The 24,929-nt window shown below is 37.2% G+C and overlaps 1 protein-coding gene across 7 annotated transcripts in view; it reads right to left on the minus strand.

Annotated features, from left to right (window-relative positions):
* Positions 1 to 214: 214 nt before the first annotated feature.
* The window catches only part of ZNF800 (zinc finger protein 800), a 29,774-nt gene continuing 5,059 nt past the window's right edge, over positions 215 to 24,929 (minus strand). For 4 of the 7 annotated variants that reach the window (XM_064656168.1, XM_064656169.1, XM_064656170.1 and 1 more), the window contains exons 4-7: positions 23,459 to 23,602; positions 19,366 to 21,121; positions 529 to 697; positions 215 to 424 (exon numbers count right to left, since the gene is read on the minus strand). In XM_064656168.1, coding sequence (XP_064512238.1) covers positions 419 to 424; positions 529 to 697; positions 19,366 to 21,121; positions 23,459 to 23,602 — 2,075 coding nt within the window. In that variant the 3' untranslated portion in view covers positions 215 to 418. Of the gene's footprint in view, positions 425 to 528; positions 698 to 16,331; positions 17,991 to 19,361; positions 21,122 to 23,458; positions 23,603 to 24,929 lie in introns of those variants that run through there. The other 3 variants (XM_064656172.1, XM_064656174.1, XM_064656173.1) reach the window with 3 other exon arrangements.

A 24,929-nucleotide genomic window follows, 5' to 3' on the forward strand; every position in this document is an offset into this window, starting at 1 on the left:
ATTGTAATTCAAATACTGGAACCTGAGTGCAATGTCAGTATTTTAAGAATATAGAAAGCCAAGAAATGTTATAAACAAACCACAAGAAGGATCTGAAGTTGGATTTCTTAACAACACAGCTTAAAAACAAGGGTTTGGATGTTTCCTTAGCTTACTAGACCAACAGAAGTATGGCAAGATGTAACATGAGAATCACAAGCCAAAGAAACTCTAATTAAAATTAAGAGAACATTTATTACCCATTGGAACAACTAAATTTGGATTACCATAAATCAGTAATTTTTTGGAGCCTCTAAGATGACATCATTTCCTGAAAGGCATGCTTGCAGCTCTGTTACAAACACAGGACTCAATAATGAATTTCTGCACGGACGTTCTGCAGCTCATACTGTGCGGGAGGTTCTCACAGCTCCTGGGTTTAAGTCTGTGAATAGGGGAAAAGAAAAAAAAGCAGGAATCCATCACTGCTCAGGTCAGGCATCTGTCTTCTGTAACCAATACACATTTGCAAGAATGAGCATCACTTACCAAAGGGTTCAACAGGGAGGAAATGGGCCAGGGTCTGCAGTGCAAAGCACTCACTGAAGACACGTGATGATCTGCACAGAAGGAGATCCTCTGAAACAAGCACAGCCATACAGGTACAGCACTATGGGCAAAGCACTTTTGATCTCCCCTCAGACTTTCTTTGCAAGTGCTAAAAAGAAAAAAAAGATTAGCAGATTCCTTTTAACGGTAATAAATCAAATTTTAGGGGGGGTTGTCTGAACAGGACCCAATGGGCAAAATTACTTCAGGCCATAGCTCAATAATATCTTGGGGGACGGGAGGCAAAGAGGTAAAACCTGAAGTACAAAGAACTAAAAGGAAAAGATTATCAACACACACCACGCTTCAACACACTGAACACTAGATGTTGCAAGAAAGACCCCTTCCCATGGAGATCATCGTCACCTTGCTCTGACTCAGCTTCCTGCCTGCCAGTCAGTCTTTCTGCAAGGGCAACTGCAACCTTAGCTTTTTTAAAATATCTCATATGCCTGATAAATTATTCCTCTTAAATCCTTAGCAATAATTGGTTTATCTTACAGCTTCAGATTAAGATATACATTTTTGCACATTGCTAATCTTTGTATAACTCATGTTTCAGGAAAACAGACTTATTAATACTGCAAACATAAAGAGATGAGATTGTGAAGCTCTATTACAGTATAAGAAATCTTTCTTAGTCTAGGTAAAAACTCCTCTTCTTACACAATAGATCAATTATAAGCAATTTTTTCAATTAGTATCAGATAAGCAATCATCTTCCTGATGTATTAAGAATTCAATAAATACAGCTAATCTGTATGTACTCACCTCTCTCTAGCCTTAGACTGCAATTTCTCAGACCAGAGACTGTCTTTTCCTGAATGTTTGGAAAGTGTTCAGCTAAGTGTGGACACAGGCACAAATAAATAATAATACCATAGCCACTGGGGACACTTAAGTAAAATTACACTGATTTAACCATTAAGTTCCTCTTCCAAAATCCCAGATGAGCAATGACATTCAGAATTCTGCTCTTCATTTATCTTGTTTCATTAGGAGTTTCCTTCTAACAAAACAGAACTGTAACCATACACGTCCTACTCATCTACTCTTTCCCCACGCACCCACCAGTGCTCAAGACAATCTCTCTTTCTCAAACTGTGGGACAGATGCTGTTCTATTTACTGCTTTGAAGTTCTTGTTATTTTCTTTTGAAAACACACTGGGTCAGCCTGAACTTAAGAGGGAAGAACCTCAGTCTTCTTTGGAGAGTTGTCTATTATGCTTATGGGATGCTTAAGGCAACAGATGAGGCAACGGAATCATCCCATGGAACGAGAACATGCCAAGGAGCATCAAGGAGCCTCTCAGCTCAGGGGAGAACAAGAACTCCCCAGGGACAAGGAGATTGGGTAGAGTTTGCTATAACTCAGCAAGTCACTGAATTGGCTAAACCAAGGACTCGCCTGAAAGAGCAGATATTGTTGCAATTTTTTAATTTCCTTTTTGTCTTTCTTAAAAGCTCTAAGTTTGCTCTATTTAAAAACTTAATTTTCTAGTTTTTATTCAAAAAAGTTTGCTTTGTTTGAAGTTTAAAAAAAATGAACCAACAACTTTAGCCTAACTTTAGTTAGAATATAATATAAAAAAGACTGCCTGATGCAGAGTCCCATCAGGGATGGAAAGATGACTGCCCTCAGTGCAGTCCCCACTACGTGAGCAAGGAGGAAGGCTTTCACACTGGGAGGCTTCACTGCTGTCAGAAGTGGAGCAGTAAGTGTGAAAGGAGCAGAAAAATATGAGATATTTTGACTAGTAACAGGCCTCCTCACCTCCCCACACACCAAATGTCCTCCAGCAGAGAAGACAGGTGCAAAAGAGAACAAACCAAAGAGAATGAAGAGGGAAAGCAAAGAGCAGTCAAAAGTGAAATGAAGGATAAAGGAAAGCTGGGAGTCATGACACCGCTGGTAGGAAAAGCAGAAAAACAGAGCAATGGAACTACACAAGGTCTTTTCTTCCCATCATCCAGGTAACTCAGTTATCCTAAACTGAGTCAATCAACTTCTTGTAATACTGAGTTCAAGAGCAAAAAGGTAGCTATTGCGAGATGATGTTAGAACACCTGAGACAGATGACCAAGGTTGGAGAATGCACCAAAAGAAGTAGTCTTTCTTGCAAAATTGTATTTTCAAGAAAAAAAAGAAGATGGCATAAATGCTCAGCTCCTCCTTAATCTTCAGCACCTGGAAATAAGAAGTGCTTTTAGAAGGTAACTTCTAATGCCTCTGATCTCCTAACGAAAAACAAAAGTTAGAATGAGCCAATGCTGTAAGGTAAACACAATTTCTGTTGGTGCAGCTCCAATTTTTAACTTCAAAAAAAATTAAAAAAAAAAACCCACCATAAAAAAAAGAGTCACAATTGCCTTTTTATTTTCACCACACACCATGTCTTCATTTAAGTTTGCAGGACCTGCTGCCAGCTGAGATAAACTGTATCTCAAGAGGGATGTTATAGTTGGTATGGAGTACAACATCACAGTTTTTCTTTCCTTTTCTTCCAGTCAGTACATCCTTTGCAAACAGACCCAAACAATATGCAATTGCAAGTCACAGTTTTCAACTTCTGCATTCTTTTAGATGTCACGATTATATATGTTCCCAAAGTTAGGTAGATAGAATGTAATTAATGTAACACATAAAGCCAGGAGAAAGTAAAAATTACAATCCTGTGACCAAAAAATTCTCCAACTGTGAATCCAGGTTTGCATCTCTCCCGGAGCATTGCCATACATGAGTAAGCATCAGAACAGAAGGATGTGTCACATGGGGTTCACCAGGGGTCTGTCCTGGCTGCAATACATTCCGGTATCCATGATTCAGAGAATGCATATTAAATATACAGATGGCAAGAACCTAGAAGAAAATGAAAGTATCGCAAAGGATGAAATAATCTGGACAAAAATGGAAGTAATGTCTGGGGGAAAAATGCTGCCCAACAGGGACAAATTGAAAATATTATAAAAGCAAATAAACCACACAAATACAGAACAGGAAACAGTTAACTAGAAAATCAGTTCTGTAGCAAAGGACCTTGAATGATATCAAATAGGAGCCAAACATAAGACAACGTCAAGCTATGACAGATTTCTTAAGGTACCAACAGAATTATACATGCACCCAAGAGCCAGAATATAAAATGCAAAATGTGTAAAAACCCTCTGCCATACAAGGCACATCTGTGATACTGCCTTGTTCTCACAGTACAAAAAATAAGTAAAAATTCAACTGGACCAGCTGGAAAGAATGAAGAAGAGAGCTGCAAGAACAGTTCTAGGAAACATGACCCTGGAGGAAACGTAGAGCAGTGAGATTTTGAATCCAAAGAACATAAGACATGCTAACATCCCTTTAGCACATAAAACGCTGCTGCAGGGAGAGATTGAAGTTAGTTCCCTATGTTCATCCAGGAGAGAGGAATAAGTAACAGGTCTAGATTTTAACAGCAAAGTTTCCACTTCAAGACAAGGGAATTTTCTCTGTTGGTAAGAATAATGAAATGTGGGAATGCAGTGCACGAAGAAGAGGTCTGAGAAACCCTCCTCGAAAAAGTTACCTGACCCTGCCTTAGAGTAAAGATAAACTCCACATGTTCCTTGCAGCCCTATCATTCTCAGCTTGCCTACATATTGCCAAAAAAAAAAAAAAAAAGTTAACATCCTGCATCCTTAAAAGCAATCTCTTCGTCATGACTAGCCGGCCTCTTTCACGGATTAGATAACCATGTCTTGCTGTGTTCCCATTTCTCGGCCTTCCCCAGATTAGCACATAGGCTGTACTTGGTCCAGAGCGGCTGCCTCCACTCTCCAATTTCCTGTGCATATGCCAGGGCTGTTTCTGCTTTCCCTGAGCAATGCTCTACAGAGGATACAAAAGCCTTTATGGATGATTAATAGCTAGCTTTCAAGGCTTAATGATTTGGCTTCGAAACTACATCTTATAGATCAGTCAGCTAACCTAGATCTTGGCCAGCTTCTGTTCTGCTCTTTCCAAGAGTCAGACTGAATATTCAGTTCAACACCTCTCTCACTTTCAGTCATTTTTCTCCATTGTTAACCATCTATTCAGACAACTATTCCCAAGTTGCACCACTTTGCTCAACAGATCATCGCCAGCACATTCCCAATGGGTAAGCAGAGAAACCTTAGACCTTGACCAAAACCAATTGTCACTAAAGACACAGAAATAATTCAGGAATTAGTCCTGTTTCCCAGTTCTGTTTATTCTATTTTCCAGTTTTCAGCGCTGCAATGATGAGACTGCATTTTATCTAAGGGAGAACACACCGTTTTACTACACATTGGGTAATGTATACAATTCCAAACAGCAGAAGTTCTTTCCTTCTGTTACTGAAAGAAAGATGAATAATAATGTTAAAATTAGTTACAGCCAGTATGTGGTAGATGGACTGTTGCCATATGGTGGTTATGTAAATTAAATGACAAAATAAGGATCTAGCATTTATAAGTAACTTTTGCATACTACAAACCCCCCACCTGCCTGTGCAATACCTATGACATCCCATTTATGGGAAAAGATGACATCAAAAATTTGGGATTTTTTCTGAGACTCTGAACAACTATTTCAAGGAAAACACAAGCCTCTTATTTGCCTAACATACAAAGAATATCAAATCTAGTCACCACTCCTGTGTGTTACACAAAGTAGTCTCCAATTAAACATCTATTTTGGTAAAATTATCTTCCAACACCACATGGCTGTATTGCTTGTCTGGAAAGGTGACTGACTGTACTTCATGGATGATTTAAATGCCAAAATTTAGGGCAAAGATGACTTCTGTCTGAAAACTGTCAAAGCCACCTATCTTTTCCCTTGACTAGACAGGGAATTTAGGACCAATTTTAGGAGTTCTGATACACTGTGTGTTTGTCATTGAGACATAGAATAGAGGGACAGGTGGGCAAGATGCTTCCCAGCCAGCATTGATCAGTAAACTTCAAATATATTCAAGAGGTAGCATTTCAGACTCCATATGTAGCTATCATGTAGCAAAGTGTATAATTTAAAACACCTAATTTTTTTATTATTTCAACAGGCAGGGACAATAGGTATCAAAAGAAACAGATAATTGGATCAGAAATCAAAAAACAGTTTCTTCTGAATCTGAGTCACTACATTAAGACACCAGCTCTCATTTCTCAGGTTATATTGAAAGGATAGCTCCTGCTATGAAAAATAAAAGTTGAAATTAATTATGGTATATAACAGTTTCATGAATCCTTGACACACAGCACAGATTAGATTCCAGACTCCTACTGTCCCATCACACAAAACCATGAATATTTTTTCACTAACCATATGCACAGAGGCTAATTAACACAAAATCCTTTTTCCTTACTGTGAAAAGAGTCTTTGGGCTTTATTAGAAGAACAGGAAAGCAATTAACTAAAGATTAAAGGGGTTCCATCTGCATGAAGCATGATAGAAATTGCCAAAAGGAGCAGAAGACAGGTAACAGAGGATATAACAAAAGAGGGGGAGAGGGGAGGGGAATGAGCAACAGAAGGTTAATACTAAAATCACGACTGGAGATCTTTCTCAGTAACCTGTTGGAAGTCAGCCAGAAGGGATTGCTGTAGTGTAGGCACAAGCTTAGGCAAAAGTCTATGGCCTCCTCTGTTCAGGTCAGATTACCTGATCATAATAGTACTTTCCATCCTCATAAATCTAAATTACAGCTGTATGAAGGTAGAAGTGAATACTAAGCACAAAATCAAGGAAAGGTTTAAATCTAAGTTGAACTATATCCCTTACATTATTATCATGACAGCAAAGGCAGTATGTAAAAGGCATTAACTTTATTATTGACATCTCTGGTCAAGTATTTACCCTTCTATCAGTCTTCACAGGAAGTGATATGTCTCACAGGGAGTAGCTGCTTAGTGTCTTTCTGAAGAAAGACTACGGGACAACTTTGCCAAAATTATTATCCTTTTTGACTCTCCTATCTTAGGGTAACACTGGACTTACAACATATGATCTCCTCATATAGATTTCTAGCACTGGAACATTATTTAAAAGCCATAAAAGTTGAACAGCTCTGACTGAGTGGATCTAATATAGCTGTTTACCAGCACAACCTGATGGAGTTGGAAGTCTCAGCTTATAAACACAATCTGGCCCTTCTGGCCTATGACAAATTGCAATACATACTAACTGGCTTACTTCTGTCAACATATAAGTTGGCATGTATCTGAAGTCTTCCCTTGCAGTGGGTCCTACAGGATTGGGAAGGGGGAAAAGGGAGGTATGAACTCATCAGAAGGTCAATAAGTCTCAGGGAGTCCCCAGGTTATTTGACAAGCACTGTTAGAGTGGTCAAAGGTCCTGTCATGAACACTCATATTACGGTACATATTAGATCTGCTTAAAAGTGTGTTTTGATGAAAAGATGCAAATGCAAACTACACTGATGAGCATGTCATGTGGCTCCTACAACAGCATGGATGGATTTATCTGCCTGGAGCTCCATGAAAGACTGCATCCAAAAATGGGTGCTGTTGTGTACCTCACCATGGTTCATATGCTCTCAGTGACTGGAGGGAAAACCAGTCACCACAGGGCCTCTTAGGGATCACTGAAAGCTGAGCATTCCTTAAAAATATGTACTAGTCTGGTGGATCAGCTGGCAACAAAACCATGACAGTGAACCTGGCAGGTGGAGCATCCTGTTAATTCATTTCCCCTGCAGATAAAATTAGTCTTTATGTTGGATGAACAGCTTCTCCCTAATGACTCTATCTGGCCATCACTGATATTACCAGAATCACAACAATAACCCGAAAGGAAAAGCCTATTCACATATCAATTCCCTTTTCTCTTGAGACAAAATGGAAGAATTTAATGGAATAGGGTGTCATCTTTGTTAAAAATTACAGGGCACCACTTGTCTATAAGAAACTACTCAACTGCTGTTTTCAGCTAAAACAGAAAGATCTGCAAATCCCAAAAGAACAGAAAGGACTGAAAGTTCATGTTGGTACTGGTAGGATTTCACTCACCTTAAGCAATACACAGACTGCAGTAGGAAAATAATAATCTGTTCTAACATGGATGTGACTCAAATAACTTCCTATGCCATCAGATGTCTGTTAAAAACATCTAGTTGCTAGGTGTATGCTGTACATGCAACAGCTGTACAGGAACAATGGGGGGATTGATATGAGGATGGAACAGTCTTCCAACTGAAACTCTTCAGAGCCTGGAGCATACTCTTTACTCTACAGAGCTGAAGCTTGAGATATTGCATATCCCAAGCTTAGAAAGAGCAAGAGATCTGACTTCATTTAAAGGGGCTGTCTGCAAGCAGAGATAAACAGATGGTCAAAAGAGGAAAGGCATTTCTGGGAATTGCAATTGACATATCTTTCCTTTTTCTCACAAAGAGCCATGGTGCCAAGGAAGCTGGCCAAAATATTGCATTAGTTGCAGGTGCTGCAGGCAGTGAAGGGCTGGGGTACAGCAGGAACACCCCAGTAAGCGGCACAGAAGAAGCTGGGAACTGAGGTGATCATGATATCAGTGAGCCAGCCAGTCTCCTCACTAACTCAATGCACTTACACAGTGCCCATGCAGTGCTAAGTTTTGGTGTGCAGTCTAAGCATTCGAGATTTCTGGATGTTCAAAATTGCAGATATAACCGCTGCAGAGCGCTCATTTGCAGCAAACCCATCATTTCACATAAACATTAAATTTAAGCTGTGCACTGTGTGGATCCAATAAATCTCACACAAAGAGCTACAGAGTGCTCACACATGCAAATACGCCCACAGACAACTGATTGGCATCCATGCATTAAATCCCATATGTCCTGAAGAGGTCTGGTTTGACTGTATACGAACAGAGTAACGGAGCTCACTTACCAGGCAGAATTATAAGCTGTGAAAATGAGGGGCTCTGATGTGGCACTACTGGTTTTAGCCATCATCCAAGACATAGAAGAGTCACTACATTGGTTTACCAACCTGTATATGCCTCATTATAGCTACCAACACAGTATTGTATTCCCTGCAGTCACTGCTCAGAATATGAGAGATACTGAGATATTTTCCGTTTTGAAGAAGAGAAGAAGAAAAAAAAAGACAAAAAGACATACCAAAACCACACAAATACTCCTTTGGAAAATACATTAACTGCTTTTTAATTAATATTATTCCTTTTCTTTTGACAGAAGCTTTGTTAACTTGACCAGTTAGGTGGTTGTCCTTATTAAATGCGTAAAAAAGATGGTATCTATCTGTAGACATGACCCATGTTTCTCTTCTCCAAATGATAAGTCTGAAATAGAATAGAATTCAAGGTCTGAAAACATGTTTATAGATTTATATGTTATCATGCTAAACAACAAAACAATGCAAAAATTTCTGCTTATGATATGTCTTCCCCAAGATAAAGGTTCTGTATTTTAAAAGGTGGAGGTAATTTTGTGTTCATCATTTTGCTTTTTAAATGTAGAGGTAAGTTAAATGAATCTTGGAGGACGTAAAAGGCATTATTAAAGTACAATTCTTCTCTTGATATTCAGTACGGGACCCAATAACAGCACTGAGTTTAAATGCTATTGAGCTGCACAGATTCTTGATGCCATAATTTTGAGAGAGTATCTCAGCAGATGCCACCTATCCCTGCTACAAGGCATTGTCCCCAGATATCCCACAGCCCTGGGGACAAAAAATAAACGAAATCAAGCAAACAAAGTCTTCATCCTTACAAACATCATTCAAGAACTTTAGATGTCACAACCTAGGAACTGCTTAGAGAAATCACATTAATGTCTCATTCCTATGTCACAGACTTGACTAAGGCCGACTTTTCCACAGTAACCTGTCTCTGCTTTTTGAATAGCTACCTCTTTTTCCAAAGATGTGCTTATGGAAAAAGGGTGTGCTAAAAATACTTGCGGATTTGCTATCTTCAAAACGCCTGTCGAGGTCTCTCAAGATAGCAGGCTGCCTGCTGCCATCTCGCGGCAGCTCTGCCCGGCTCAGCCCTGCAGCACCCAGTCGCTCGGAGGGCAGATACAGGGAACAGGAACATTGGAAAGACCTTTTTTGAAAACAGTTACAACACAAAACTGAAATGACCGATTTTCATTCGTGTCACTGAAAATCACAGCAGCAGGAGCTCAGGCAGCGCAGGATGACTACCCACCTCGCCTTTTCCATCCCAGAAAAGAAACAAGGTGTGCAGGTGGGCTGCAGGCATTGTTGGGTTTCCTTGATACTACTGGCTCCCCACCCACATTCAGATTCCTTCCTCAAAAGCCTCTGTAGATCTAAAAAACCTTATTTCTCACCGACTCTGAGCTGCCTTCACAGCAAGATTTTCTGCTGCTCTGCTTGCAGCCACTGCTACAAAAGCAAGATTCCTTCCTGGCTCAGGGTCTTCAGACTCCTCTTCCAAAGGCCCCCTGGTCCAGGGAACAGGATGTGGCAGTATGGCAGTTTATAGACACAGTCTAATAACAATAATAGCCCTACTGCCCTTCCTGTCCACATACAAAACACTTGCCCAAAGCCTTTGACTCTTTATATCAAACTAAAGACAAAATTAGTTTTTAAGGCTGTGAAAGCTGCAGGGCAGGAATTACCTTGTTCCTCTCGCATGCACTTAGTATAAGGCAGTTCAAAAAAATACACTAGCCTCAAAGGCTTTCATGAGTCTTGCCATAGTTACCTTGTTACTCTGATTAATTTTATTTATTGATTCATTTATTTTTGCTCCACAGATAAAAAGAAAGTGTAGGTCTACAGGCAGCAAGTCCCTACCTAGCAGAGAAACCAGGATTTCTTAATGATTTGAAGTTAATTACACTTTATCATTCACTGTCTCAGAACAAGTTAATGACTAGGGAGAAAACAATTCAAGGGCACCAAACCTCACCTGAAAAAAAAAAAAAAAACACACAAAAAAAAAAAAAAAAAAAACACAAAAAAAAAAAAAAAAGAGAGAGAAAAATAAACACTTCACTTCAGATTCGGGCACACAGAAACAGTGAGAAAATATGGCTGGACAGGGCCAGAAGTTGTCAAGCCATTTATCAGGTGCCTAGTGCAGGGAGAGAAATATTACTCCTGGCAACTCTTTCTCTAATCTATTTTTAAAGGCATAAATATAAGAGGATCCATATTGTTCCTGCCTGGATCTCTCCCAGCTCTGCCTTGCCTCTTTCAAAATCACCTTCTAGGAGACTCCATAACCAAATTTTGAAGTCCCAAATCAGTGGTGCTTGTATCACCTCACTCTCTAGAAAAAAAATCACTGGCCCTACACTATCACATGTTAAGTGGTTTCAAGGCAGCTTTCAAAACACAAACAAAAAATTCTACTTCGAAAAATTAAGTTATTAAAGAAGCTAACATAATAAGCAGACAAATAATAATTTAGCGTAACTTAACCACAGCCAAACAGTTAAATGTTAAAAATTGAACTGGGAACTACACAGGTGAGTAATGGAAACACAAATACGAAAGGAAACACCTTCTACAAGGGAAGAAGCGTTCAATGAAAGAATGAATCATCCTATAGCTGTGCTACAGTAGCTATCAAAGCTACAGTTTTATCTTTTCCTCTTTTAAGAGATTCTCACTCACATAATAAGCCTTGCCCCCCAAAATCAGTTTAAAAATATATTAAGAATTCTACTACTTTTAGATGACATTGCCCTGCATTACACTGTTGTAGGCATTAGAAACCAATCCACCGAGATGAAAAAATTAGCTCTAGGATACAAAAATATTTTCTTCTGTTTTTCAAAATGCAGAAATATTTTAGTCCATTATCAGTCTTGTCTTGAAGCCAAGAATGCTAATACTTTGCTGGCCATTTCTTACCACTGTTGGTCAGACCACAGCTGTGCATGCATTCAAAGAGTTTCAGGGACATCCTCCATGCCTCTGAGTATATGTTTTTCCAAGATGAAATTTCTTTTTGAAAGAAAGTCTCACTCAAAACATAACTGAGTACCTGACTCTGCATTGCTGCAATCAGTTAGTTGCCTTAACATTTACAGAGAGATAAAACAAGGAAAACAAACATCCTATCACTGCACCCCAATGAGGTAACTGTAAACTGAAAGACAGCTTACTGAAAACAGAAATTTGGAAACAGCTCTTCAAAGTGGAATATCTCCAATATCACCCTGCATAGCAGAAAAACAAATTCTAAAGTTAGAATCATGAAATAATGATAAGTAAACTGTAACTCAAAATAGCCAATGTCAGATGAAGTACAGTCTATGAGATGTTTGCATGTTGTTACACTGAAGAAACAATGGTTTGTGCAAATTAAACTGATTCCAGCCTGAGCTTCAGGACATTTTTGACACTTAAGAAAATAGTTCCTTTAATCTTTAAGTGTCAAAGACTATTTCACAATGTCTAATTTATTAGTAGTTCCAAGCATGTTCCCAACATACTTTCTATACCAGCTGCAACCATTTCACTTATAGGAATCTGCAATATGAGTTGGCTTCAGTTCCTAGGAATGACACTGCAGTCAAAACTCTTTAAAAGATGTTTGTGCATGTACCTGAGGCATCCAATGTTCTGAAATCGTCAACACAATACACTTAAAATGGATCAATCACCATAACCAAAACCACCACCACCACCAAACACCACCCAAATAAAACAAAACAACAAAAAAAAACAAAACAAAAGACCAAAACCAAAATGTTCATGATGTTCCCAAGATATCCTCAGTCACAGGCTGTGGTTGTGTATATATTAAATTCTTGAAGACTCAAGTGAGAAGAGTCCACCTTGACACTCCTCTTATGTAAATATGGGATCAAAGAGAGTATATTCCTACTGCCTTATCTTGGCAACAACTTATCACATAAGACAAGGTTGTTCCATCAGAAGGGTATTTCTGGTTTACCACAGGTAATTCTAGCTCTGGACACCAAGAGAGAAGAGGGTAGTCAGTGCCCATCACCAAAGATGCCCCTAACAGGCAGTTTTCTATTTCATTTCCAAATGGCTCTCTACAATAGCTCTGCCCCCAGGCTGTGAGGACACAGGTAATGTATAGGCTACATTCAGGAAAAAAAAAGAAAAATAAAAAAAGACGCTGGGTTACCATGGGACAACTGCTGCCACTGCCCTCAGCAAGGACAAGGATACTTGCACTGCTCCTTCCCTCACGATAACTGGACATACCTAGCCGGGAGATGCCTCTAGGCTGTTGGACAAACACGGGAAGGAGGGAAACTAGTGGGCTTCTAAGAGAAGCAAGAGACTTGCAGCAAAATTAAAACCTACAGTCACAGTGGAAATTTTGACAGACCTCAGAAGAGAAAGCAAACAGTTGGCTGAAACTAGAAAGACCCTGAAATTTTATTAAAAAGAATGCCCATATTAAAAAGAATGACACCCACATGCAAAGATGGCAAAAGGAGATTCTTTTGTTTCAATGTTTTTTACATTTATTTAAACTGGCAGATTCTGTTCCAATACAAGGTATTATTCCTCTACTTTAATATTTTGTGTTCTAATAGCATCCATATTTCAGATTGGAAGGCTGCTGTTGTAGTAATTTGCAAGAAAATGTGAGAGTTTCACCTCGCGGCCCTGGTCAACTCAACTCCATCATTTAAAGATGGATGTATATACCACAGTCTTCTTATCTAAATTCTCCCCACGTAGTTCATTAACATTCTCTAAGCCTTCTCATTTTTATACAGATGTACTACACATGCACAATTAATTCCACGTCAGCATACCAAAAAGATCACCTCGTGCATCCTTACTCATCTGCCAACTCTTATATCCTTATCCATTCCCATGTCCCACATACACACAGAAAAAAAGTATGAAGTAGCACAGAGCAGTCCACTATAATGCAAGTATTCTTTGAGGAGCAAATGTCCATATTTACGTATGGAGATTTAATAAAAAAACCAAAGTCACTTACAATCTGTTCAGTTCTGAGCAATGTCAACAGAAACATGCACCTTGTTTTCCTCATTTATACTAATGAGAGCAAGCACTCTGAAACAGCATAGACACCTGATTTTAAGCCCTGTGAACTCAGCCACTATCTAATCTATTACCATTTTCACACCATGCAGAGAAATCTCAATTAATTTGGAAAGCCTTTTCCACTTTTATATTTGAGACAAATTACTGATCTTGTTATTTGCCAATATCCCGAATGTATTTTTGATGGAAAATGCAGCTTTACACATTTAAAGGGTGAAATGTATCCATTTTAGGCCGGTTCACTCTTAGGTAATTGTTTCTTCAAAGAGAGAGTGACAGTTGAAATTTAGATATATGTTATGAAGGAAACTGATTACAATGTTTTTGCACATCCACATCTATTTCAGTCTAAGCTAAATGCAACCTGCCTTGCCACAAGATAGTGACTTCAAACCATCCATTTGTTTGCTGCAGGAAGTCACAAGCTGAGAACTGTAAAACCACATCCTGGAAAGAAAGTATCTGAGCAACAGACAGAAAAAATGTAAGAGCATGTATACACAAGACCTGCAAACCCCAGACTGCTTTTTGGTCTGTGCTCTGCCCCTGAGCCCACTGAACTGATTTAAGTAACATCAACAGCTGTGGGAAGATCATCAAAGAAGACTGCTTTGCCCCTGATAAAGGAGCTGACTTCCAGGCTCAAAGCATGTAAATAATGTGAAAGAGTAAATCTAGTACAGACAAGGGAGCTGAACCAGGAAAGGCTTATGTTGAGAGGACAGACTAGATAAATCCTAGTTGCTTTAAGACTGAAATGGCAGCAAAGTGTCAGAACAAAAAAACAGTGGTATTACCAGATGCTATCAAATTTAGCACAGTGGATTATTGACACAGAGAACCTCAATCCTTCCTACAACTGAGGTAAAAACACTGTAAAATCTACTTCTGAAGAATAACATTTGAGCAAGATGGAAAAGCACATGCTCCTCACCCATCCAGACTTCAAAACAACCATGTGTTTTGAACAACCGTGGTGTTCCTGGCAATGCAGCAAAACTCTACATAGTTTCATCTGGTTTGGAGAATAATGTATTTGGTCTATGTGCTATCAAAGGCTCAGGCCATCTTCATTTCCCACTAAATCTTCTAAAGTCAGTGATATTGTTTCTTCATTTGAAACACGGTTCCAAGTATACCACACTTTTAATAGGATTACCAGTATTTTGCCAATCCCCAAAGAGATGAATGAACCCAAACAATCCTAACTTTTCAAATTAAATTCCACTCTGTGTCTATGAAATGACTATTTTAAGACTGTAATTGAGAGACACTGGGAAGCAAGCTCCCTACAAAACAGAACTAAAGTGTATCCCACATCATTCACTTCCCCTCTGATCCCCTTCGCAAGACGAGAGGAGAATCTTTACACCCAGACAGCAGTCCCCTTATTACTGCAAACACCTGGGCTTCTCCATCAATACAATCGTTGAGGGCCTGTTCTTCTCTACTCCTCATCTCCCAACCAACACACTGGTCTACCTTCACGGTTAACCAACTGTTGTATTTCACTATTCAGCAAAAGAGAAAGATGTGAAATACTTGCCCACAGGTCTTTCAGCCACCACTCAAAACTGTTCTCATTGTCAAAGTATTTCAAGCACCTGACCAGTCACACAAATCTTTACGCAGTAACTTTAAGTTCATCCCAATGGAATCCAATCAAAAACAAATGATGGTAATGGTCACTAACTATCTAAGCTACAGATTTCTTTATTCTCCAATAAAACCGAAGAGATCAAACACTACAAGGATTTCAAGAATCTAACACTTCAGATAGAAAAGACACATAAAACATAAACCCAGAAATCACTCCAAAAACAAAGACAAAAAATAAAACCAGGAAGACCAGATATCTTCAGCTGAGAAACAATTAAAGAACAGATGATTCTGAGACAGATGCCAGCATTTTTAGACTTCAGCAAGCATGGTGCCACTTGCTGATAATGCAAGGTTTCACATCCCTGAAAGCTAGCCCCTCAAGCCTTAGATATGTATCACTTCAAAAAAAGACAGACTTCCATACAGAATGTTTAGATTATCCCAAAAGTCTTCTGTAAAGTATTTCACATTAATTCTACACAAAAAACTCTTTTAACAAGACTCAGCCTTAATTTTCAAGGTCCACTAAAGAATCTACATTTGTCTTTGGCTAGTCTAAGCAAAACAAGCCAAACCAATGTGCCCCATCAATGAGGCAAGACTGCATCTTAATTAAAAACTCATATCCAATATGCTGGTAAGTAGATAGCTTACCCTGAAATAGGAGTAACTTCACCTTCACATATTTCAAGATGCAGACTACACACTTACCCAGGACAGAAACCACAAGGATAAGCTGAGAAATGAACAGTAAAAACAATCACTATGCTTGTCTTCTAATTTCCTATTCTTAATCGGCAGGCACTTAGGAACATGACTTCAAATGCAGTTACATTAATAGCCTGATGTTTTCCTTTACAAAAGAATAAACAATTATTATGGAAGTTCTTTTCTTATATCCAACCATGAAAACAAGGTTTAGAAAGAAGAAACAATTAGATGTTTCTTATTAAAAAACACCCTAGCAAAGCTTATCTCCTTCAATATTAATATTTTGTTTTAAAAGGATAATAACAAGTGTTGCTTAGTTAAGGAAGAGGTTCCTTTACAAGGAACAAAAAGCCAGTGTTTTCTACAAATATAGCAAGGGTCAACCATCAGTGTGAAGTGTTCACTCCGCAAGTGCCAAAGTTTTAATAAAAAAACCCATTTATTACAACAGAATATTACAAACAACTAGCTTCAGTGATCAACAAATAAAACTTTACAAAATGCAAACAATGTTCCAATTGTGGAGTGACAGATATTCCAAGTTTACAAACACATCATCTTTTCGTTTATGCCCACTTAAAAATCATTTCCAGTCTGCTTTATTTTCCATCAAATACAGTACGTTTATCCAAACAAAAGCATGTACATTCAATATAGAACATTTTGAGCAACAGCTACAATCTCAGTTCCCATTCACAGTATTTTTAGTGCAATGCACTAACAGGGCCAAATAGTTCTCTATCCATAAAAGTATTTTTACTCCTGATCTTGTGATCAACATTTAGATATATTTTATACAAAAAGTATATATGAACATGAGGCACCTCCCTAAGTAAGGGAGTGAACCTATATAAAAAACATGGTATTTCTTCCGATGTACAATACCTTTCAAATTGTAACAATTTGACACAAATCACTAAACAAAGTATTTTCTAAAAGGTAAAAAATAACAAAACCAAAAACCGACACAAAAACCCAAAACAAACCCATGGACGCATGAAACCTGCCAAGAATTTCAAAATGGTAGGCATGGGACTGTTTTACTACAATCTTGATTAAAAGGTTAAAAAAAAGTATCTAAAAGATTTTCCAAATTATGCAAAGTCAAGTGCTACCCATAGTGGTCATTTAAGATCTTGAGAGAAAATATATTTTGAGATTCTCCCATACTATCCTCCCTTTTTATTAATATTTAATGAAATAAGCTAACATTATAAGTGGTTGTGCACAGATTGTCTATAATACATCAGCAAATATTCACTACCTTCATATTAACATTAGTGTGTTGATCTTTCAAAAATAAACTGAAAAAATAAACTGCAACTATCATTAAAGTGCTTGTGTATAATTTTTTTAAAAAAAATTAAAGAATAGAGGAATGTGGATATTCTTGTAAACTTCCCAGATGTTTACAGAGTTTTCCTACGAACCACATAGGGAAACATGAAGATCTTTGAAATTACTTCAGCACATGAAATTCAGCATGCCCCAGAACTGGGAAATTAGTCAATATGAACAAACTGATGTTATGGCAAATACTAAAAATTAGTACAATTCAGCCAATACACACTACATTGTTTGCTCTTATACATTCATTTGTAATAAATTTAAAACAGTATATACCACAACATTTACCAAAGTAGGATATCACAAAGTTTGAGCTATCCATCAACTAGCACTACCAGGGAGGACCAGTATGGATGATTTCCATGGATGAGCTTTCTGGAGATGATTTCCTAAATGAGGAACAGAAACCTTCTTCCAAAGCTGCTGTTCATTGACTTGCCTCTGGTGTACTTTTTTGTAATTTCAGAAAGTTTTTTCTATCCTGTGTCAAACCACAACTGCATAGATAACTGCTAATTTAGATGCATGTGCATTTCAACTACTTCAGTGTTTTGGGAGGTGGCACTGTCCCACTGGCAGTCAGTGGTTACTAATATATTAAGAAAAAAAACAGCTTATGAAAATACTTCCTCCTTGTAGTACCATTACCAAGACTTAGCGGTTCCAAAACAAATTAAAAAGTCTTTTTCATTCAAGTGTACTTCCAACTTCCCAAACATCACTTGAACCTATCTGAAGAGAAAGGGGAGTAAATTAATACTTTGAGTTTACCCATATAATTCTGTTCAAAAATACACAACATAAATAATTTACAGGACTAAATTTTTAATTCTTAAATTCAGCACAATTCAGGGTCCAACTTACATAATTTTTGAAGTTCTGTCCCACTTAACCAGGATTTGTTAGAAAGTCACAAAAGCACCGCATTACAATTTAACATATCTGCGTGGTTATTCACTAGGAAAGCTAAACTCAAATCAAATTACCTCCTGGAAAACAGCATTTCAGAGTTGAAATATAGAACAAGGCACATATACTTGGTTTTATTTTTACCAAATATGCTAGAAAGATAATTCTGAATAAGGATGTTAAAAACTCTTACAAGTATCACTGTATCATATGTACTACCTCTCTTCATTATAATTTTTTGTACAATCCCCCAATCCTCAGGCATCAGTCAGTCATTCTGAAATACAAACTGACTGCATACAAATATTTCCTTTTATAAAACGTCCTTTAAAAATAGGCCACCTTTAACATGAAGGCTATGGAAAACTGAGAAACTACAAATACAACCCTTCCAAATGTAAAAAACTCCCAGAGTACCATATAAGCACAAGTTTAGAAAATTCTTGGCCATACTTTTATCCATTTTGATGCTTAAAAATAAACTTTGATAAGACTTGAACAATTTAAACCAATAATGACCAGAAGTTTCCAAACCCAGGCTTATATAATAAGCATTAAAGGAATGAAATCCGAAATTTGATTATTTCAAAGGTGTTTGCAGGCACCTAATCCATGATTTTAAATCAAAGCAATTAGGCAACCAAATTACATTCAAAAAACTGTTCTATGCATTTTTGTTGACAGGGTATAGGCAATACACATTAATTAAAAAAAAATTAAATTCACAAATGCCAATTCCAGTAAATTCACAGACTTTTAACAGCTTTTACTGTAGTATCTTTAGTACTTCTTCAACTGGTCACAATGAAGTTAATTAACAGATTATGTTATCCAAACCAAACAAAATTATTATTAATTTTAAAAAATTGCTATTTCAAAAATATTAGCTTGATTACAACAGATGCCTTAAGATAATTTAAAGAGTTGACTCAATACAGTTTAATGTATATTCCAGCTTCCTACAATCACGAATTAAGACTTTGCCTCTTTTCAAAAATGCTAAAACCAAAAATATAAGAAACGAATTTGAAATCTACCGTTGCATTTAAGCCGCCAAACCATAAAATCCATGAGAAAACATGTTTTCGGCAACAAATCAACAACAGCACAAGAAATTCAGTGGTATTGTTGGGGTTCAAAAAAAAAAAAAGAAAGGACAAAAATAAAAAAAGACAAAACACTTTTCATTTTTCCTCACCAAACAACAGCTTTAGATCTTGTACTTCTGCCTTTGGTTTTATTTTCTTCAGGTGAATGAGATACATTTGCTTTGTGGGTTTTCTTATGATGTTCTAGAAAAGCTTTTCTGGCAAATGCTTTCCCGCATTTATTGCATCGGTGCAGAGAAAAGTTTTTTGTTACTTTTACTTCAATGCCAACATCAGCTCCCTCATACTTTTTATTGGGAGAATTAGATGTGATATCCTGTTTTGAACCAATCTGTTTTGTTTCATCCCTCTGAGGGCCTCTTTTTGTCACCTTATTTAGAACAAGATCAATTGGCTTTTTAATTGCTCTAATTTCTAAACTTGCAGTTATTTTCCCAAGGTAGCGTGGTGATTTTTTATGAACCACAGTTATATGCCTTATCACATCACGTTTGCGACGCGTTTCGTAAGAGCAGAGTGGACACCTGTAGTATTTAACATAAATATTATTTCCATCTGTGTGTAATTCAATGTGTTTTGTCAAGTTCTGTTTAGAAGTAAATTGGCGCTTACAGAGTTTACAGTAAAGCTGCTTGAAGTCAAAGCCAGCTGAAAGTTTTGGCTTCCTGTTTTTTTGCTGGCCACCTGCAGCAGATGCATTGGTTGATTTGGAGGTTGATTTAGCGGTTGATTTGGAGGTTGATTTAGTGGTTGATTTAGAAGTTGATTTAGGGTTTTCAGCATCTTGTTTAACTCTGTTTTTCTGTGCTGATGGTGTGTTCTTTTTCTCATTTGAATGATTTGTTCCCTTTAATTCATTCTGTGGAGAAAGAGCAATGGAAGGGGGTGAAGGTTCTACAGAATCTGCTGATTCAACTTTTATTTCTGTGCCATTGGCAGTATTGTTGGCTCCTTTCTCTCTTTTAGAGTTCTTTCCAGAAAGAGTTATCTTGTGAACAATTTGCATGTGCCTTTTCAGCATTATTTGTGAACTATATTTTCTCTTGCACAGAAGGCATTTGCATGCAGTTAAATTGTATTCAGCCTTTGAAGATGACTTTTGTTTTCGGGTCTTAAAAGATTTTTTAGCAGAAACTGTATCCAAGAACAAAGGTTGCCCAGGCTTGGTAGCTATATCAGGAGTAATGGAATCCCTCCTTAATCCTCTATGAACTTCATCAAAATGCCTCCTTACGTTGGCTTTTGTAGCAAATGATTTATAACATACAGGACAACTTCTACCTAATGCTACAAGAACATTCTTATTTCGTCCTTTTGCAGAGCATTGGTTTGGTTTCTTTTTTGTTTCTATGTACTTCTTTAGCTCTTCCATCTTTTTTTTGTGCACTTTTCGAATGTGCCGGCGTACACTGCGTCTTGAATGAAATTCTTTCCTACAAAGGCAACAAATCAACTGGTGGCCATAATCAGAATTATCCAGAGAGTCCAACTCAGGATTTACTGCTGGAGGCTGTTCTTCAGGAGTAGGTATCACCTTGTTTGTAACAGGATCAGCAGGAGGTAATTCTACTGTCTCCCCAGCTGGGACTGGTGCTGGAGCTGAAAGAATCTTGGGTTGCTCAGTGCTGGGTTCCTGTACCTGTACTGGAGCTTGATCAGGGGTATGGCTACTTTGTGTGTTCTCATCTGGGCTATCAGTCCTTGACACATATTGAAATACAGCATTTTGATTAGTTTCTATAGGTTCCAATGTAATCACATATTCTTGCTTATCTACCCGTGGATAGATGGCTTCAAGGAGGTCATTTATGGCTTGACTCTGCTTATCTTTTATATCTGGGAGGTCTGTGAAAAGAGGAAAAGGTATTTTTTAATGATTTGGTTATTTCCAATTATTAAAATCTCAAAGTAGCTTTTAAACGCTGTGTGAATTCAGTCTCCAAATTTGCACAAATCCTGTATTTATACTCTCTGAACACTCGGAGGTTTCGAGTAATCATTACAAGTTGCTTTTTTATTAAAAGCCAACACTGGAAATACACCCTTCTAGCACGCTAATGCAAAAGCCACCTGAACTAAAAATCCGTATGCTCAGAATTAAGCTGGTCTTTAAAAAAATCTGTATCAATTGCAAAAATAACATCATTTGACTGAGCTTGTTCTGCAGGTGTGCAACTAAGCCTGAAGTATCATTAGAAACCAATTTTCCTACTGCTGGAAACAGGCACTATCAACAAAGGAACCTAATTCTGGAAATAAGCTCTTCTCTGTGAATTCTGAACAATCCTTACAAAGAATGAAACATCTGTGTAACCTGAGCATTGCATGAGGACATAAGTAGATACTATTTTACAGGGCTCAGTAATATTCTGTTATTAAATGCCAGATTAGCTCAGTGATCTAGTTCCCAGCATAATACATGAAGCATCTGCACTAGCATAAAGAGGAAGCCAGGGTACTACAGCAGAAAGGTGAGGCACTGAGATGACACAGTTCAAATCACTGTGGATAATTTTAAAGATGTGATTCCTGGTAACAGCTAATTAAAAACCCACACTCAGTTATTCCTTCAACACTCTCAGCAACACATAGGAAGAGCGTCAGTACAAGAAATACGCTCTTTTGTTGCTCAGGACCCATCTTTTAACACTGAATTTTTAACAGCTTTTGCAGTCAGTTTCAGATGGGACTATTCATATAATTTTTACCAAAAGTAAAAAGTCCTTCCTATTTTATAGCAACTTTTAAGACTACTTTGTGACTATATTAAATGAATGCATCTCAAAAAAGTTACGAGGGAATAGTCTTTGGAATTCTTTACCATGGGGTCCTGCTTCTTTTTCACTATCTTTTATTTATTGAAAAAACTCTCACTTAATTCAATAATAACTATACTCAATTTCATAGTATTTATACAGTTTTATTCAGAGTATGTATTGTTATTCCCTTTATTTTCACCTCTCATAGTGAACAGTGAGTATGTTACTTCATAAAACATATGGAAGTTAATTACTCAACGGCTAGAATGTCAGGAACTGGACATGAAGCGTTTCCTCAGCGTCATCCTGTTTCGCTCAGAACCTATTGCATCTAAGTCAGATGCACTTCTAACCTTGCTTTGAAAATACAAGTCATCCCTTTTCACAGAGAAGCTCGGTGACTCTCTAACTAGCCAAGCAGACATATTTAAGGAAGTTGACAGTACCAGTCTTTTCACCTTCTCCTTCACAGCACTAGCTGACACTACATGGGAAAAGAGTCATCTAAGTATATCTGTTTGTTCCCAATATTTTAAATATTGAGGTAGGAAAGCATTAATCAGGAAAGAAAAATCCTCACTGCACCTACGTTGATCTAGTCAAGAGATCAAGATAATTAGAAAAGTTTACAAAACATTTTTGAATGATGGTACATTTTCAAAGTAATCAGCTTCAACAAAAATCTTCACTGGAATGAGACTTATTAATAAGTTTTTTTCCATAAAAATACAGTTTTTCGATTTTTTTCATCATTTCAGTTATTTGTTTTAATAATAATGTTTAATTTCTACAACAAAGGTTTTGGGTTAGGTATGATCACATCGATTATGTTAAAGCAGCATAAAGTGAAATGAAGCACAGGTCATTAAAGAAAAGGGTAAACTTTTTAGTCCATGTTTCATAATGAATAAGACTAAAAGACTGTATCCATGACACAAGCACTATAAGTGCTTCCCCAGCACAGGAGAATACTATGGATGTTGACCCAGGTCAGGATCCAGCTGAAGTCCACCACAGCTATGATCTAAAACTGAAAGATCTTTTAGACCCACTCTTTCTGCGAGATTATTTCTCAGTCCTTTGACATACTTTCTCTATCTTTCACAGTAAAGAAGGACAGAGAGGAAAGAAAAAGGGGACAGAGGAATAGCAAGTGTTAAGAGTGACACTCTTAATCAAAAGGTTGGATGTACAAACTACCTAGCTAATTATGACATCAGCATGGGTCGCAGTTGTTAATTCATATAAAGTCAATGCTGTAACTTCTTCAATACCATAAAAGTGATCTACATGTTATTACTGAAATGTAACTCCACCTTTTTTTTTGCATTTTTGTTTCAGACGTGTTTGTATAAATGGTAAAGAAAGGTAATTTTTTCAACTTCATATAGCTTTATTAAATATTTCAATTAGTAAGACTTACTATCATCCATCTGAAGACTTGGAGGACAATAAAACTTTTTATGAGTAATTAAATTTGGTAATCCTCTGAAGAGACTTCGGCACAATTTACACTCAAAAATGGTGTCCACATCTTTTAACAAGATATGTTTAAGTTGTTTCGTTCCTGTAATAAAGGAAATATTACACTTAGGGAAGGTTTTCTGTTCATCTTTTAATTCACATCATCCCATGAAAGTGGAAACATTTTAAAACATGAATAATTATAACAGCATTTTATCTTTTGTTAATGCTATTTCATTGCACTATATGATACATACTCCAAATTTCACTATGAAAAACAGACTAGTATGAAAAAAATCCTCCAGGATTACGCACGTTACAGTTTACAGGGAAGTGCAATGATTTATGATAAAAACTAACAGCTAGGAAACTAACTAACTTCCTAACTAACAGTTAGGAAAGAGTCCACACTACAGTATTAGGTTGCTGCAATACAACTGCCCAACAGGAAGGAATAAGCACCTAGAGCATTTAAAGAAGCCTGTAGTATTTTTTCCTCTAGGGTTATCCAACAATGCTAAGAAAAGATATATACAGCTATTTCATGGATAAACAGCACCCGGTAAGGCAAAAAACTAAAGCATGAAATAAGGCAAATAGAATAACTAATAGGTGAAGAAATGTTACTGCATCTAGGTATCTGACCCAATACCAAGATGATGATGCTTAGGTGACATATTTTCAGTCCAATGAAAGGAAAATACAGATAATTAAATCCAAAACTTCTCTATTAAAAAATAGGCAGTGTGACAAAATATGCCAGTTTTTGAGACTATTATACATTGTATCTAAAGATAATTAGATCTAGCATTGTTGATGTATTCCAGCCTCTGCCATGCTTAAAGAAATAAAGATTACAGTTTTTTTACACTTCAAACTTACGCCTTCATTTCTTACCTCAAGAAAATTATGAAAGTAATGTCTACAATTAGCATGAATGATGAATACTTACCCACTCCAAATTAGAAAAAAACCACTAACCACATTCAGCTAATTTCTCAATCTTGATTTTTCTTAGAATTGAATTAATCAAAACTAATCAAACAAGCAAAAATATAATGAAACTGGACCATGAATAAATAATATCAGACACCTATGAAACAGCAGCAAGACATTCTTCAAACTGAAATAAAAGTTCAAGTGCTCTATCACCACATACACTTCTCTTAAGAATTCCTTTTAAAGACCAAACTCAGAGTCACACTGCAGAACTATTTTCTGAATGAAACTCTTTCAAATATGAATAATTTCATATTACCTAGCAGTTCTTCAATACTAATAGGCTTTACCAAGAAAACCTTTTATTTCTTGGTGCAGTAGTACCACAAAATGTTTTACAACTGAGTTTTAGCAAAGTACAGTGTTGTTGTCTTCTTCAACGGTTGTTTAAAACTGGAACCCAAACTTGACCATCTGAGGCTACCATCCAG

Source organism: Pseudopipra pipra, chromosome 5 (assembly GCF_036250125.1).
Source record: "Pseudopipra pipra isolate bDixPip1 chromosome 5, bDixPip1.hap1, whole genome shotgun sequence".
NCBI lineage: Eukaryota > Metazoa > Chordata > Aves > Passeriformes > Pipridae > Pseudopipra > Pseudopipra pipra.